The sequence below is a fragment of the Chrysochloris asiatica genome, unplaced genomic scaffold (genome assembly GCF_000296735.1).
Source record: "Chrysochloris asiatica unplaced genomic scaffold, ChrAsi1.0 scaffold00044, whole genome shotgun sequence".
In the NCBI taxonomy this organism is placed as follows: Eukaryota; Metazoa; Chordata; class Mammalia; order Afrosoricida; family Chrysochloridae; genus Chrysochloris; species Chrysochloris asiatica.
The window spans coordinates 16,633,350-16,649,702 of record NW_006408562.1 but is presented as its reverse complement, the minus strand read 5'-3'; the positions used below and the strand labels follow the sequence as shown (position 1 = coordinate 16,649,702).

General features: G+C 39.7%; 1 protein-coding gene across 2 annotated transcripts in view; it reads left to right on the top strand.

The window, feature by feature from the left end:
- The window catches only part of DOCK10 (dedicator of cytokinesis 10), a 401,968-nt gene that overhangs the window by 324,287 nt on the left and 61,328 nt on the right, over nt 1-16,353 (top strand). For both annotated transcript variants that reach the window (XM_006861898.1, XM_006861899.1), the window contains exons 26-31: nt 769-882; nt 4,364-4,435; nt 5,398-5,544; nt 8,628-8,711; nt 12,117-12,213; nt 15,864-15,908. In XM_006861898.1, the coding sequence (XP_006861960.1) occupies nt 769-882; nt 4,364-4,435; nt 5,398-5,544; nt 8,628-8,711; nt 12,117-12,213; nt 15,864-15,908 (559 nt within the window). The remainder of the gene's footprint in view (nt 1-768; nt 883-4,363; nt 4,436-5,397; nt 5,545-8,627; nt 8,712-12,116; nt 12,214-15,863; nt 15,909-16,353) is intronic.

The following is a 16,353-nucleotide window of genomic DNA, read 5'->3' as shown; positions in this document are numbered from 1 at the left end:
CTGCCTTCACTCTTCATTACTTTGAGGTCTGAATTGTGACTCTGTGGAATAGATTCCCTTCCTTGAAAGCAATGAGCTCATTAGTAGAATCATAGGCTTCTGAGTAAGCATATTATATTTGAAATGAACACATGTGCATGCATTGCTCTTAATAGCCTTAAAGTTAAGGAGAAATGATGAAAATACTGAAAACTAAAACCATTAAATGTACTTTTTTGAGATGAAAAAAGTGAGCCTCATTTGTTATCTTACTGACGACAAATGCTCACGAAACCCTTTATAAATGTCTCTAAGCATGCGATGTAGACACTGGGCTTACTGGGGAGCTCCCTGCTGGCCTCTGGAAGGCATTCGCTTTCCCCACTTGGCTATTTGAGTGGGTGCTCTACCCCTTTCAGGATGAAGAGTTGCTACCATGCCACCTGTTCCCATGGAAGGAAGGAGAAGGGGAAATGTGTCCTATAAGTAGGTGGGTCAAAGCTCTCCATGTTTCCTTGAACCTGCTGAATTGCTCTCTGACTCTGTCTCTCCATGTCTCTGATAAGAGCTTCAAGGAGAGCTTAGGTGAGCAATGTCCTACCTGTACGAAGTGCTAAGTAGGAGCAGGTCTGTCCTAATCTTATCATTGGGCCTTCATTTAGTTCATGGCAAAATCTGGAATGAGCAGGTAACTTTGAGAGATGTATTATTAGTGTGCCATTTTGTTTTGTTTTTGAAGCTTTTAGAAAATAAGCATCTAACTTTATTAACATTTTGGATTTCCTTCAGTTCGTGTTCAAAACCAGGACATACAAGGAGAGAACCATACATGAGGAACTGGCTAAAAATGTGACTGGTCTTTTGAAATCAAATGACTCAACAGCAGTAAAACATGTTCTGAAGGTAAAATGTTCGCTTTTGCTGTAGCTTGGCATCGAGTCAGCTCTGATTCTTAGCTACTTCCGTTAGAACTGAATGAAGCATCGCTCTGTTCTAGGCCATCTTCACAAGTGTTGAGAGCTTTGAGTTCACTTTTGTGGATATTGTGTGTCTTTTGTTGTGGCTAAAAAGAATGTGTTGTTGTTATTGTTGTTAAGTGCTGTCAAGTGAGTTCTGACTCGTAGCAACCCTGGATAAAGTTTCTGAGGAGCAACTGGTCAGTTTGAACCACCGACCTTGAGGTTCAAACCAACAATGAGGTCCAATACTTATCCTACAGTGCAATACCAGGATTCCACAGGATCATTTAGAGGTGATCATTTATTTATTAGTACTAGGGATGGGTCATACTCACTACTAGAAGGTGCTAAGGTTAATTGATTTTCTTAGATCATTTCTCTTGTAGTTTCTGGCATAAGCTTCAAACTGAAAATACAGAATATAGACATGTTAAGAGAGGGTGTTTATTTCAAGAGAACAGATGCCTGTAAAAGTAGAATAGATCCAAGTTGAATCCTTTGACTTCAGTTAGAATAAATGACCATTGTGAATGGACTTAAAACATAAAAAAAAAAAAAAAAAGCCAAGTATAGCACAAATACTGTCCATTAGTTTTTAAAGGCATAAGAGAGAAATTAGCAAGAAAGAGATTAATATGCTCTATTAATGAATATACTGACAGAAAAGAGAAAGCAGAGCAGCATCTTGTCGTCTACCCCCAAAAGCTGAAGCACACACATTTATTTTGTTGTTAGGGGACATGAGTCGGTACCCACTGATAGTGACCCTATGCATAACCGAACAAAACACCCCCCGATCCTGTGCCAACCTCAGAATTGTTGCTACATTTGAACTTACTGCTTTTGCCAATCCATCACATTGGTGATCTTCCTCTTTTTCTCCAATCCCCCTATTATTAATCAAACACGATGTCTTTCTCCAGTGACTGGTCCCTCCTGATAATATGTCCAAAGTATTGAGAGATGAAGATTGGTCATCCTGGCTTCCAGGGACCATTCTGGCTGTACTTCTTCCAACAGAGATTTGTTCTTTTGGAAGTCCATTGTGCTTTTAATATTCTCCTCCAACACCATAATTCAAATGCATCATTCTCCTACGGTCTACCTTATTCACTGTCCAAATTTCACATGCATATGAGGCTATTGAAAAAACATGACTTGGGTCAGGCGCATCTTAGTTCTCACACTGACAGCTTTACTCCTGAACACTTTAAAGAGGTCTTGTGCAGCAGATTTGCCTAGTACAATACGACGTTTGAATTCTTGACTGCTGCTACTGTGAGTGCTGATGGTTGATTTGAGCAAAATGAAGGCTTTGAACAGAACAATGGAATATCGAATGGTTTAAAATTAGGAAAAGTGTGTACCAGAGTTGTATTCTTTCACCATACTTATTCAACCTGTATGTGTATGAAGGCACAATTCAATCCATGTTGTTGTTAATGCTGTCGAGTCAATTCCAACCCATAGCAACCCTGTACAGGGTTTCCGAGGCTGTAAATCTTTACGGGAGCAGAATGCCTCATGGTTCTCCTGCAGAACCGCTGGTTGTTTCGAACTGCTGACCTTGAGATTGGCAGCCCAATTCATAACCATTACGCTACTGGTGGTGGTTATGTGCCGTGGAGTCGGTTAGGACCCATAGCAACCCTGCACAGGGTTTCTGAGGCTGTAAATCTTTACAGGAGCAGAAAGCCTCATCTTTCTCCTGTGGAACAGCTGGTAGTTTCAAACTACCAACTTTGAGGTTAGCAGCCTGATTCATAGCCACTATGCTATCAAAGCTAATATTAGTCAGTCATGTTAAGGAAACTGTTGTTGTTGTTGTTGTTAAGTGCCATCGAGTCAGTTCTGACCCATTTGTTGTTGTTATGTACCATAGAGTCAGTTCCGACTCATAATGACCCTGTACAGGGTTTCCGAGGCTGTAAATTCTTACGGGAGCAGAAAGCCTTATGCAGAACAGCTGGTAGTTTCTAACTGCTGACCTTGAGGTTCGCAGCCTGATTTGTAACCACTACGCTATCAGAGTATAGGGTTTCTGAGAAGTGGCTGATGAGCTTGAACCGCTGACCTGTGGTTCAAACCGACTTTGCAGTCCAGTGCATTAACCCATAGCTTCACACCAGGACTCCTGGTACCTTTTTTAACTTAAACTTTTTTTAAAATAGGAAGACATTTATTAGATTTATCAAATCAGACATTTCAGGTTAGTTGGATGCTGGTTTTCTTTGTCTGCCAGTAATATACAAAGCTAAATGAGAAGTCATAAGATGAGTCTGCTGATTGAGGAATAGATGGACAGTATTTCACTCGTTCTGTAAGTAGATTTTCTTTTCTTTCTTTCTTTATTTTTTTTAAACTAATCCAGTTCCAGATCCTGAAAATTTGGGAGTTGTCTTTAAAAATTGCCAGTTTGAGGCTGGGTTAGTATCAAGCCTTTAATTACAAAATGTATGGGGTGACAAAATCAGTTATTGAGTAAAAATGGCAGTTTGGAAAGTCTGGGGTTGGTTGTCTCCTCTTTTAGGAAGTAAAAAAAAAAAAAATTGAGTAAAGGTTTGCAGACCAAATCATCAGTTTTACATTCAACAAATTTATACACTTCATTTCATGTCCATTACAATTCCCTCAGTGTAACCTCACTTTACCCCACTTCCTTCCTGCGTCTCTTGTTTACACTCCTCCTTCCTTCCCCAGCCTTCTGAATTTTGTCCTTAGGTAAATCATGCCCTTTGGATCTCAAATTCTATGGCACGTGTGTCTCACTAGGTTTCTCCCTCCTGTATCTATCTATTGCTCGGTTGACAATTGAGGCTCAGGGGTCAGTTCACTTCCAGATCTCTACCTGACCAGTAAACTTGGCCTTTTTTTAAAAATTTGAGTTTTGTTCCACATTTTCTCGCACTCTAGCCAGGATCTTTCAGTGTGATCCCTTTCAGAGCAGTTGGGAGTAGTGGCCGGACACCGTCGAATTCGTTAGTTCTTAGGTTCCTGGAAACTGAGGCTCATGTGGTCCATTAAGCCAATGAACCAGTTTTAAAACAGTTTAAACAGTTTTAAAACAATTGATGAAATAAACTATCTTATTTTGTATTTACCGTTGAAACTTTGGAGTCTTGGTGTGGCTTTGTAGGATAAGCACAGGACCCCAGGTCAGATGGTTCAAACCAACCAGCTGCTTCTCAGAAACCCTATACAGGGTCGCTATGAGTCGGAACCAACTCAACAGCACTTGACAACAGCATTGAAGTTTAATAAAGACCTTCCTAACATAATGCAGAATATATTATTGCTCTGAAACATGGATTTCAAAGAACACATTTGAAGACTGACATGTAAGAAAGAATAGAATGATCAGTATTTTATTATAGCATAATAAATACTTTGCTTGTCTTTTCTTTTCTTTTTTTCTTTCCTATCAGCATTCCTGGTTCTTCTTTGCAATTATCCTAAAATCAATGGCACAGCACTTGATCGACACAAATAAAATTCAGGTAAGATCTTAGGTAACATAATATTTTCCAACAATTATGTGAATAAACATATTCCCTCTAGCTCCAATTTTGTTTACTTGGTAAACCTCAGCAGTTGCATTGCACTGATTGCTTTGTAAGTAGGGGGAAATGTTTTAGTTCTATAGTTAGTTCTTCAGAACTAGATGTCAGAACTAGGTCAAATTAGAAATGCAAAAGATTTATTGGGATAAATATCAAAGGATGGTAAAAAGAACAGGAAAAAGAACTAGGAAATTCTGGTTCCATGGAAGGACAGGGTCAGGAAGGAAGTCTAGCTAGAAAGAACCCTTATAGGGAAGAAAGTTTCAGTTGGTCCAATGGGTAGCCTGATAGCAAAAGGTGTGTATTAGAGAAATCTTGTGTTGGGCAGAAATATCCCGGCTCTAATACCCATGTGCTGTGTCCCTTGCTGGTCATTGTTCAGAGCTGGGGAGTGTTGCATGGATATGAATGCTTGAGTAGTTCCCCAAGCCATAGCAGTTCCTCCTAGAAGATTCTATCTTGAAGGAACATCTAATCTATGCACACCATGTCTTCCCCCTCATTGCACGTGTATTGTACAGTTTGGGGAATCTGTACCTCCTCCACAGTTCCCATGGACCTCTCTTCCTGAAAGGGAACATACAAGTAGGAGGCAAGTTGGATAAACTACATCCCAATCACTGCAATTGGTCACAGAGCTCTGTGGGGTATTCATCATCAACCTCTGCTCTGATCCATTCATGATTCCCCTTACCCTCTGCGCTCATCTCTGAAAGTGCAGATATCTTCACACTTTGTTCTCATTGTGATATATCCCTATGAAGGGGTTTAAAAATGGAATGAAGTTACAATTTTCCACTTGAAAATGTATGAAATGAAATGTATCTCTTAGTTTTATTTTACCCAGGGTTTATGTTTTAAATGGCATAATTAAAAAGAAATAATCCATTTTTCCTTAGCTTTCACGCGCTCAAAGATTTCCTGAATCTTACCACCAGGAATTGGACACTCTTGTAATGGTCCTATCTGACCATGTGATTTGGAAATACAAAGATGCAATTGACGAAACAAGAAGAGCAAACCATAGTGTTGCCAGATTTCTTAAGGTATACTTATGCTAGATAGCAATTTTCCTCAAGCCCCAAGTACAGTGGATACAAGAGATTGAGAATCTTCTATATGTCATACCTGTATTATTTATGATGAGATGTCAAAACCAGAACTCTTATATGAGCACTTTCATCTGTCTGTCTTGCATGTGTGTAAGATACTTTTTCATCTTTTTTTTTTTTCACAATTGGGAGTCTCATGGAAACAAGACCAGGTAAAATAAAAGGGTATTTTAGTGATGTCAAGTCATACTACTTATAGCTATTTTGAAAGGAAAAAGAAAACATCTATGTTTTTAAGCCTGAAGGAGAAAATCTCTGGGGCTTTATGCTATATTCCATCCAGTTCCTGTTTATACAATGAAACGTTAATGCACTGATCACACAAAAGGGAAATTATCAACTAAAATATTGCTTACTAAACTGGATTGGTTATATTTCTTTGGATTGCAGGAATTCATTTTGAAAAAAAAAAAATTCAAAGTGAAACAAAAACAAAAACAATAAAAGCTAATGTGAGGAATTAGGATCTTTTAATATGCTTAACCAAATGTACTCGATAAAAAAGAAGATAATGTTTCTCTTCTCTTCCTTCTCCTGTCCAATTCTTGACTGATAAAACCTTGAACTTGTTTTTTTTATCGGAGACACAAGAACATTGTGGGTGGAAGTAAGAATTTATAAATACTAGTAGTAGAGCCCTAAAAGCTATGGAGAGAGGTGGAAAATCAATATAATGCATCTTTGGTGGGCTTCAATCCAGCCACATTTCATTTTTAATGCAATAAAACATTTTCAAATTATATTAATAGCAACCCTGCACAGGGTTTCCAAGGAGTAACTAGTAAATTTGAACTGCCATCCTTACAGTTAGCTATCCAGTGCTTGGAATCCTGGTGTGGTGCTGTGGGGTTAATGCACCAGACTGCAAAACCGTTTGAACTGCAAGGTCAGCAGTTCAAGCCCACCAACTGCTCCTCAGAAACATAGGGTCACTATACAGGGTCGTTATGGGTTGGAACTGACTCAATGGCACTTAACAACACCATCCAGTGCTTATCCTACAGTGCTACACCAGGACTCCACAAAAACCTTGTTGTTTTTAAATGCTGTCAAGTCAGTTCTGACTCATTGCAACTGTTTAGGGTTTCCAAGGAGTGGCTGGTGAGTTGGAACCACCACCTTTTTGGTTCAAACCACCTTGTAGTCCAGCGCATTATCCTGCAGTGCCATACCAGGACACAAATCTTAGTGACTATAAAAAGACCAGAAGTTTCCAGAGGTTCAAGAAGGAAAGAGCAAGAAGTAAATAAGTCAAAGATAGGGGAACAGGGTTATGACTCTAAAACTATCCTGTATGATACTATAATTGTGGCTACAGGAACTCCTCTGCATTTGTCATAACCTATGGAACTGTATAGACCCCTGATGTGGTGCTTGGCTCAGCGCTAGAGCACAAACCACAAGATCAGCAGTTCAAACCCACCAAATGCTCCTCAGACACCCTATACAGAGTCACTAAGTATCGGAACCAACTTGACGGCACTTAACAACAATAACCATGGAACTGTTCAACAGAATAAATGATCGTTAATGTAATCTATAGACGTTATAAAGTAGCTGTCATGTGCTGTTAGGTTGATTTCCACTCACAGGGACCCTGTGTGGCAGTGTAGGAATGGCTCATGATGTTTCCTAGGCTGTTATGTTTATGGGGCGCTGCAGGATGATGCACAGGACCACAAGGTCAGTTTGAACTTCAAGGTCAGTGGTTCAAACCCTCCAGCCACTCCTTGGAAACCCTACACAGACGGTACTTACCAACAACACCTTTACGGGAACTGATCACATTGCCACGGGTGGGTTCCAACCATTGATCTATCAATTAACCATAAAACTACCAGGGTTCCTCTTACTTCCTAATAATACTAGCATATCAATATTGGTTTATTGGGAGTCCTGATGACACCATGGCTCAAACTCACCTGCTGAATTTTTTTTTAGAACAATAAGATGTTTCCTGAAAACCCTATGGGGCAGTGTAACTGTCAACATATGTGGTTACCATGCACTTTATGACAATGGATACATTCGAAGCAAGGACATTTGTATCTGCCACACACTGGTGCCCGGAAATCCTGTCCTCTTGGAACAACTGTTGTGTTAGAATCCATTTCAGTTGTTAAATACCAGTGATGACTAATTTGTAATGTTTCATTATTAATGTAGAATTACATAACCTAAAGAATGAATGGAGTCCTGGTGTGGCACTGTAGGATAATGCACTAGACCACAAGGTTGGTTTGAACTGCAAGGTCTGTGGTTCAAACCCACCAACTACTCCTGATAAACCCTAGACAGGGTTCCTATGAGTGGGAACCTACTCGACAGTACTTAGCAACAACAACTTTGAAGGATAGTCTTTTAAACATCCTTTGGACAAAAGAGTATGATCAGATATCAGTCACATGGTGTTGCTATGATTTGCAACCAACTCAATATTAGTTCATTCATTGTAACAAATGTGCCACAGTAAGGCAAGATGTTAATAATTGAGAAACTGTGTGCCGGGGAGGGAGGGGTCTCTAGGAATTCCCTGTACTAATTTCTCAATAGTTCTATAAACCTGAAACTATTTTTAAAAAATACAGTTACTGAGTTTGTTTGTGTTTTTTTAACGGCATGACTATATTTGCTTGTAAAGCCCCAGCTGGTGGTTTACAAAACTAATAAATATATACTTGCACATTTTGGGTTTGTTACTATACCTAGAATTTTCAGTAATTGCTACATGTGCGTTAATGCTGGAACATGTTTTGATGATTTTTCAAATACTTAGTATATATCACATTTAGTTTCAATCCTATCTTAATTCCTATCTTAATCTAATCTTCTTAATCATCTTTTCTAAAACCTTCAAAATTCTCCTTTTTTTTTTTTGGTAGCATTTTATTTTGCTTTATGTGAATGTTTACATCACAGATTAGTTTTCCAATTCATAGTTATTACACCAACTGCTCGGTGATTGACTTGTTCTTAAAGTAAAAACTGTGTGAATTTAGACTTCTGTCCTTTTTCAGCGCTGCTTTACGTTTATGGACCGTGGATTTGTGTTTAAGATAGTGAACAATTACATCAGCATGTTCTCCTCAGGTGATCTCAAGGTAAGAACCAGGTGTAGGAGTCCTTGCTTACTTACCTGTGGCATGATGAATAAACTTGTTCTCTCTGATTATCTACCTAAAGCATTAACCTATCCATTTCTTAATCTGAAAAGAATCCCTATGCCAAGGAGAGACAGCCATTTAAAATGCTGTATCTGCCGAGTAAGCTTCCCAATTCCTCCATTAGTAGGGAGCAAGAGAGAATGGAATGGACTTATTCATGTTTCTATTTCCTGTGGGTTGTAAAAGGAATGGCTCTTGCCAGCAATTTGTGTGGCCCCTGTGTCCCAGGGCCTCTCTTGGTGTTAGCACTATAAATCCCACTTCCTGGAACTTCTCAGTGTTAGCAAGATAGAGACTGTTGGTCACCCCATCCAGGCCAGGTTCTGAATACAGAGATGGGGAAGAAATACTGAGTCCAGAGCAGAGTTTTTCAAAGTGTGATTCTTAGAGCAGTACAGCAACATTACCTGGCAACAGAATTGCTGTGGTTTAACAAGATTTTCTGAAGATTCTTAAGCATTCCCAACTTTAAGAACCATTAAGCTACAGTATGGCATATGTTAAGGAGCTCTGGTAGTACAGTGGTTACAAATCGGGCTGCTAACCTCAAGGTCAGCAGTTCGAAACTACCAGTGGTTCTGCAGGAGAAAGATGAGGTGTTTTACTCCCATAAAGATTTACAGCCTCAGAAACCCTGCGCAGGGTCACTATGAGTCGGAACCGACTCCACGGTACTTAACAACATGATATATGTTCGAGGGGCTCTTGTGTAAAATAAGACTCAAAATGGGCCCACTCACCCAGTCCTGTGGAGTTGAGTCTAACTTCTGGTGACCTTACATATGGTTTCCAAAACTATAAATCTTTATGGGAGCATACAACCTCAACTCTCTCCTGTGGAGTGGATGGTAAATTTGAACCTCCAAACTAATGGTTAGCATCCCAAAGTCTAGCCCATAGTACCATGAGCCAAATCATGACAACTGTATCAATTAATGTTCTATGGATTGCAAGCAACAGAAATTGACTTCAATTTGAGTAAAAGGAAATTTATTGGAAGGGTATCAAGAGTAAATAGAGTTATGATGTTGGAGGAGAATATTGAAAGTGCTATGGGCTGTCAGAAGAACAAGCAGATGTGTATTGAAGAAGTGCAGCCAGAGTGTTCCTTGGAGGCCAAGATGGCCAGACTTTGTCTCTCATACTTTGGACATATTGTCAGAAGGGACCAGCCGCAGGAGAAGGATATCATGTTTGGTAAGGTGGAGGGTCAGAGAAAAAGAGGATTGAATTGGCCAAGTGGCAGCATCAATGGGCTCAAGCGTGGCAACATATGTGAGGTTAGCCCAGGACCGGACAGTGTTTCATTCTGTTGTGTATAGGGTCTCTGTGAGTCGGTACCAACTCGAGGACATCTAACAACAACAAGAAGAAACATTGATGAAACGGAACCAAACTTAGAAGAGACCATGGGCCAACCCAGTTCCAGATTCCAGGATGTTTCTGCTGCTTAGAGTAATCAGCTGGGACTATTTTCTTCCTCTTCACGTGTTCTTTAAAATTTATGTTCCACGTTTCCATCAAGGACCCAATAGATCAACCTTGATCAAAAGGAGAAAAATATGAAACAGAACTTTAAATATGTATGGAAAGCAGACTTACTGAATCCACTGAGACTAGGGGAACCCCCAAATTGAATGTATGGATAAATCTTTGAACCTTGAGCCCAAACTATCCCTTAAAGCCATTATTAAAGTAAGCAACATTTGACCTGATTAATATGAAGTGTTTGCTTCAGGATTATGTAGATGAGTATACGTTGGCCACAGTTAATCTGAAACACAGATGATCATCTTAAAGGACCGAGTCTAGGTTACTGGTGATGAACCAATAAGGGTAGAGCTAGAATCATGACACACTATATAGTATGTAACCAATGTTATTGAGCTGAACATGTAGAAATTGTGAATGGATGTATGTTGAGTTGTGTACATTACCACCAAAAACTATTACAAACTATATTTTTAAAGATTCACATTCCATAGAAGCATGTGACTGATCAGCCTTGGATCACATGCTTGCCTCTTCCCAGTCCTTTCCAATTCAAATTGGCCCCACCGGGTTTCCAAGGTGACTCATTAGAAGCGGGTGTTCATTCAAACTATCTTTCTGTTGGCAATTGAGCACTTACCTGTTGTGCCACCATGGAGGATCCTTAGGAGGGAAGATAAAAACTCATGGCTGCTATGAGTTCTGATTCATAGCAACCCTACTGGAGGGTGTTGTTGTTGTTAAGTACCATTGAGTCGGTTCCAACTCAAGCAGACCCTGTGTAGGGTTTCTAAAGAGCAACTGGTAGGTTTGAACCACCGACCTTATTGTTCGAAGTCCAGTGCTGATTCTACCTTGCCACACTAGGAGTCCTGCAAGAGGAGTTGTTGTTGTTGTTAAGTACCGCCAAGTCGGTTCCAACTTATAGCATTTCTGAGGAGGAGCTGGTGGGTTCGAACCTCCGACCTCATGGTTAGCCATCCAATGCTTATCCTGCAGTGCAACACCAAAACTACAGTGGATTTGTTGCATATTGTTGGAAATAATGATCTTCAGCTAACCTTTCAGGTTGTCTTTATGAGTTTGAGCATCAGTTTTGGGGGGCAGTACTAATTCCCTTTTGACCAGAGTTCAATCAAATGATTAAATGTCATTTGATTTCATTTGAGAATTTAATCCTCACTCTAAATACTTTTTTAAGAGGGTGTTTTTGTTGTCAGTTTAAACTCATGTTGTTGTGAAGTGCCGTTAAGTCAGTTCCGACCCATAGCAACCCTGTATAGGGTTTCCAAGGAGCAGCTGGTGAGCTTGAACCACCGACCTTTCAGTTCGAATGGCTTTACAGCCTGGCACATTAACCCACAGTGCCACACCAGGACTCCAAGCCTATTATGTTGTTATTAGGTGCCATCGAGTCAGTACCGACTCATAGCCACCCTATGTACAACACAATGAAACACTGCCCGGTCCTGGGGCAACCTCACAATTGTTGCCACGCTCAAGCCCATTGATGCTGCCACTTTGTCAATCCATCTCACTGGGGGTCTTCCTATTATAGAGTAAGCTAAAAGATGAGGAAACATGACTCAGTAGAATTGTTTAGTCTTTGAAAACCTATGTCATAGAAACTGAGCATCAAGTCAAAAATGGCATCGTTCCATCTGGAGACCTTGATCAGTTTCCAAAACTGGAGAACCTAACTACATTCGTCACTTTGGAGGGGACAGAAACCATTATACATCACCACACCAAATAACTACATCTCCTTTTTTAGGTGATAGATTCAATATATTTTTTGTTTTTATGAAATTTCTTGGTATGCAAATAATACTCAATTGTCCTGTTTTTCAGACTCTGTGCCAGTATAAATTTGACTTTCTGCAAGAAGTATGTCAACACGAACATTTTATCCCTCTGTGTCTGCCCATACATTCAGCAAACATACCAGGTAAGAGTTCTCAGAATTCTCTTCAGTTCCTCCAAAGTGAACAACTTTGTTTCTCTTGCTCTTAGTTGTCGCTTTTCCAACTCCCTGGTCATAGTTCTGCCTGAAGATGTCACACAGACTTCAGACCCAGACAATATGACTGAAAAGCAGACGTCATTAGCATACAATAATGAATACAATTCCACAGCGTTAAAGTTTTCACTTTTTCTCTTTCCCTTAAAACAAGGCAAACGGAATTCTAAAACTGACCATTGTAATTCAAAGAATTTTAACCCAGAGCTGTACTGTCTTTCACCATGTTGTTAGTGCTAACTGCCTTCAAGTCATTTCTGACTCTAGTGATGAGGCCTTTACTTTGATTTGAGATATATAATTACTGAGAGGAAGAGCAGTGTTTTAAGTATAAGTTGATTTAAAGTCACCAGCTCGTGTTTGCAATTATGTTAGAATGCAGTTACTAGAAATGAAGAAAACATGTATCTTGGAAGCAAGGGAAAAAGAGGGAGTGAGAAATCCAGGAGAAAGAGAAAAAGGAGGGAAAGATGAGGGAAGGCAGTGTGAGAAGTATTGATACTTCTGGGCTAGAGAGAGGGATTGGTTTGGGTTTCAGGTAAGAATGGGGCTTCTGTTTACTATGCTTGTGTTGCTGTTCGATGATGGATTCCACTCTAACTCATAGATACCCATGCACAACAGAACAGAACACTGTCTGGTCCTGCCCATCTTCACAATTGATATTATGTTTTAACCAACTGCTGGGCCAATCCATCTCATTGGAGGCCTTCATTTGTTTTTGTTGACCCTCCACTTTACCAAGCATGATGTCCTTCCCCAGGGACTGGTCACTTTCGAAAACATGTCCAAAGTATGAGAGATGACGTTTTACCATCCTGGCTACAGTTCTTCCAAGACAGATTTATATACATTGTTGATAACCCCAGATGCTGCCTTGGTTCCTCTTGGTTATGAGGTTACCAGTGAGTTATCACAAGTGCTTACCGACAAACACTCAAGAAATCCAATCTGTGCTCAGTTTAGCAAGAGTGAGGTTTTCTATATTTGATTGTGCAAAATCAGGCGCCCAATCCAGTACACAGGAAAACATTGCTGTATGGCTGACTCGCAAAGAGTTTTACTCCCCTGTTTTGAGAATCCCTCCCCCATTAGTATAGGGTTCCCGATCTAGCCTGGATGGTGCCCATGGCCTTAATGACTGTATTTTTATTTAAAGTTCCAAGTCCTAGAACAGATTTCTTTCCCCTCTTTCCCAATTCATCCTGCTCACATACCCCTGGGTGTGAATCAACAGCCTATGTCTAGTCTACCATTCTCGTGCGTGTGCCCTTTATTTCTGAAGATGGACCATCTTGACAATTTCTCACATGGCTGCACTTCTTCCAAGACAGATTTGTGTCTTCATCTGGCAGTCCATGATACTTGACATATTCTCCACCAATAACGTAATTCAAATCAATCAATTCTTATCTGGTCTTCCTCATCCATGTCTAGCATTCTCATGCATATGAGGTGGTTGAAAATACCATGGCATAGAGCAGCTACACTTGAGTTCTCAGTGACATCTTTATTCTCTGACATTTTAAAAAAGTCATTTGCAACAGATTTCCCCGATGCAACATGTCATTTAATTTCTTGACTGCTGCTTCCATGAGGATTAATTGTGGATCCAAGTAAAATGAAATCTTTGACAACTTCAATATTTTCTCATTTATCATGATGTTGGTCCGGTTGTGAGGATTTTTACTGGCTTGACATTGAGTTGTAATCTATATTGAACGCTCTATTTTTTTTATCTTCATTAGTAAGTGCTTCAAGACTTCCTCCTTTCAGCAGGTAAGGTTGTATCATCTACATATCACAAGCTGTTTTATGAGCCTTACTCCAATTCTGACGCCACATTCTTCTTTATATAATCCTGCTTCTTGATTTCTTTTCTCAACATACAGATTGAATAAGTATGGTGAAAGGATACAACCCTGATGCACACCTCTTCTGATTTTAAAACATTCAGTATTCCCTTGTTTTGTTAAAATATATGCCTTTTGGTCTATAGAGAGGTTCTGCAAGAACACAATTAAGGGATCTTAAATTCCCATTTTTTTGCAGTGTTATCCATAGTTTGTTATGGTCCACGAAGTTGGATGCCTTTGCATAGTCAATAAAGCACAAATAAACATCTTTCTGGTCTGCTCCGCTTTCAGCTGAGATCCATTTGATACTAAAACTAATATCATTCGTTCCATGAATCTGACTTGAATATCTGGCAGCTACCTGTCAGTGGAAGGAGTTCTGGTAGTGTAGTGGTTACGAATCGGGCTGCTAACCTCAGGGTCAGCAGTTCGAAACTACCAGCTGTTCCACGGGAGAAAGATGAGGCTTTCTGCTCCCGTAAAGATTTACAGCCTTGGAAACCCTGTGCAGCAGGGTCGCTATGAGTCGGAACCGACTCCACGGCACATAACAACAACAACAGCCTGTCAATGTAATGTTGCAATCGTTTTTGAATTATTTTCAGCAAAATTTTGCTTGAATGTGATATTCATGATATTGTTTGATAATTTCTATATTCTTTAGGATCACTTTTCTTGGGAATGGGCACAAATATGGATCACTTCTAGTGGTTTGGCCACAGAAATATCTTCCAGATTTCCTGGCATAAACAATTTAGTGCTTCCAGTACTGTATCGGTATGTTGAAACATTTCACCCAATATTCCGTCAATTCCTGGAGCCTTGTTTTTTGCCAATACCTTTCATGCAGTATGGACTTTCTCCTTCAATACCATAGGTTATTAACCAGGTGCCAGCTCTGGAAATGGTTGAATGTCACCCAGTTCTTTTTGGTACAGTGACCCTGTGTATCTTCCTTTGATGACGGGATCGAAATAGCCATCTTCTTTTGATCCCACCTGCATCATTCAACATTTGTTCATAGATTTCTTCAATATTGCAAGTCAAGGCTTGAATATTCTCTTAAGTTCTTTCAGCTTGAGAAATGCTGAGCATGTCTCTAGGTCTTTGCACAGTTTATTGCACCATTTTGTTTTTGCAACCTGCCCTTTGAAATCTTAAGTTTTGCTCTTTTACGTCATCATTTATTCTATTTGCTTTAGCTAGTCTTCATTCTAAAGCAAATATCTAGGTCTCTTCTGACATCCATTTTGATCTTTTCTGTCTTTTTAATGACTTTTTGCTCTTGATGTCATCCCACAACTCTTCTGGTCTATTATCATTAGTGTTCCATGTGTCAACTCTGTTCCTATGATTGTCTCTAAATTCACATGGGGTATTCTCAAAGTCATATTTGGCTCTAATGGACTTGTTTTTCTTCAGCTTCCCCTTGAAATTGTGTATGAACAATTGAGGATTTGTGGTCATGTTTTGGCTGATGATATTTAGCTTCTCCGTCTTCACACAACTGTAGTTAATTCTGTTGATGGCGTTCTTTTCTAGGAAGACAGATTGGCCTCAGCCTTACTTCCTGAAAAACTGGAATGTCGAAAGGACACACTTGCATTTGAGAACTAAAATGCATTTTAATTTTCAAGTGTAAATAAAACTTAGTTACTAAATATAGGTGTATATCTGAGTATGAATGTATTTTAACTTTTCACTCATTTATATGAAATCTAGATCCTCTGACACCTTCAGAATCAACTCAAGAATTACATGCATCAGGTAAATAATGGGATTTCATTTCGCATGATCTAAATATTAATAATTGTATCACAATCCATTAATATTGATGTATATTGTGCCATCGAGTCAGTTCCAACCCATAGCGGCCCTGTATAGGGTTTCCAAGGAGTGGTTGGTGAGCTTTAACCACCGACCTTGTGGTTCAAACAGTTTTGCAGTCTGGCGCATTAACCCACAATGCCACACCAGGACTCTCTCTGTCTCTCTGTCTCTCTCTGTCTCTGTCTCTGTCTGTCTCTCTCTCTCTCTCTCTCTCTCTCTCTCTCTATATATATATATATATATATATATATATATATATATGTATATGGAGCTCTGGTAGTGTAGTGGTTACGAATCAGGCTGCAAACCGCAAGGTCAGCAGTTCGAAACTACCAGCTGCTCCACGGGAGAAAGATGAGGCGTTCTGTTCCCGTAAAGATTA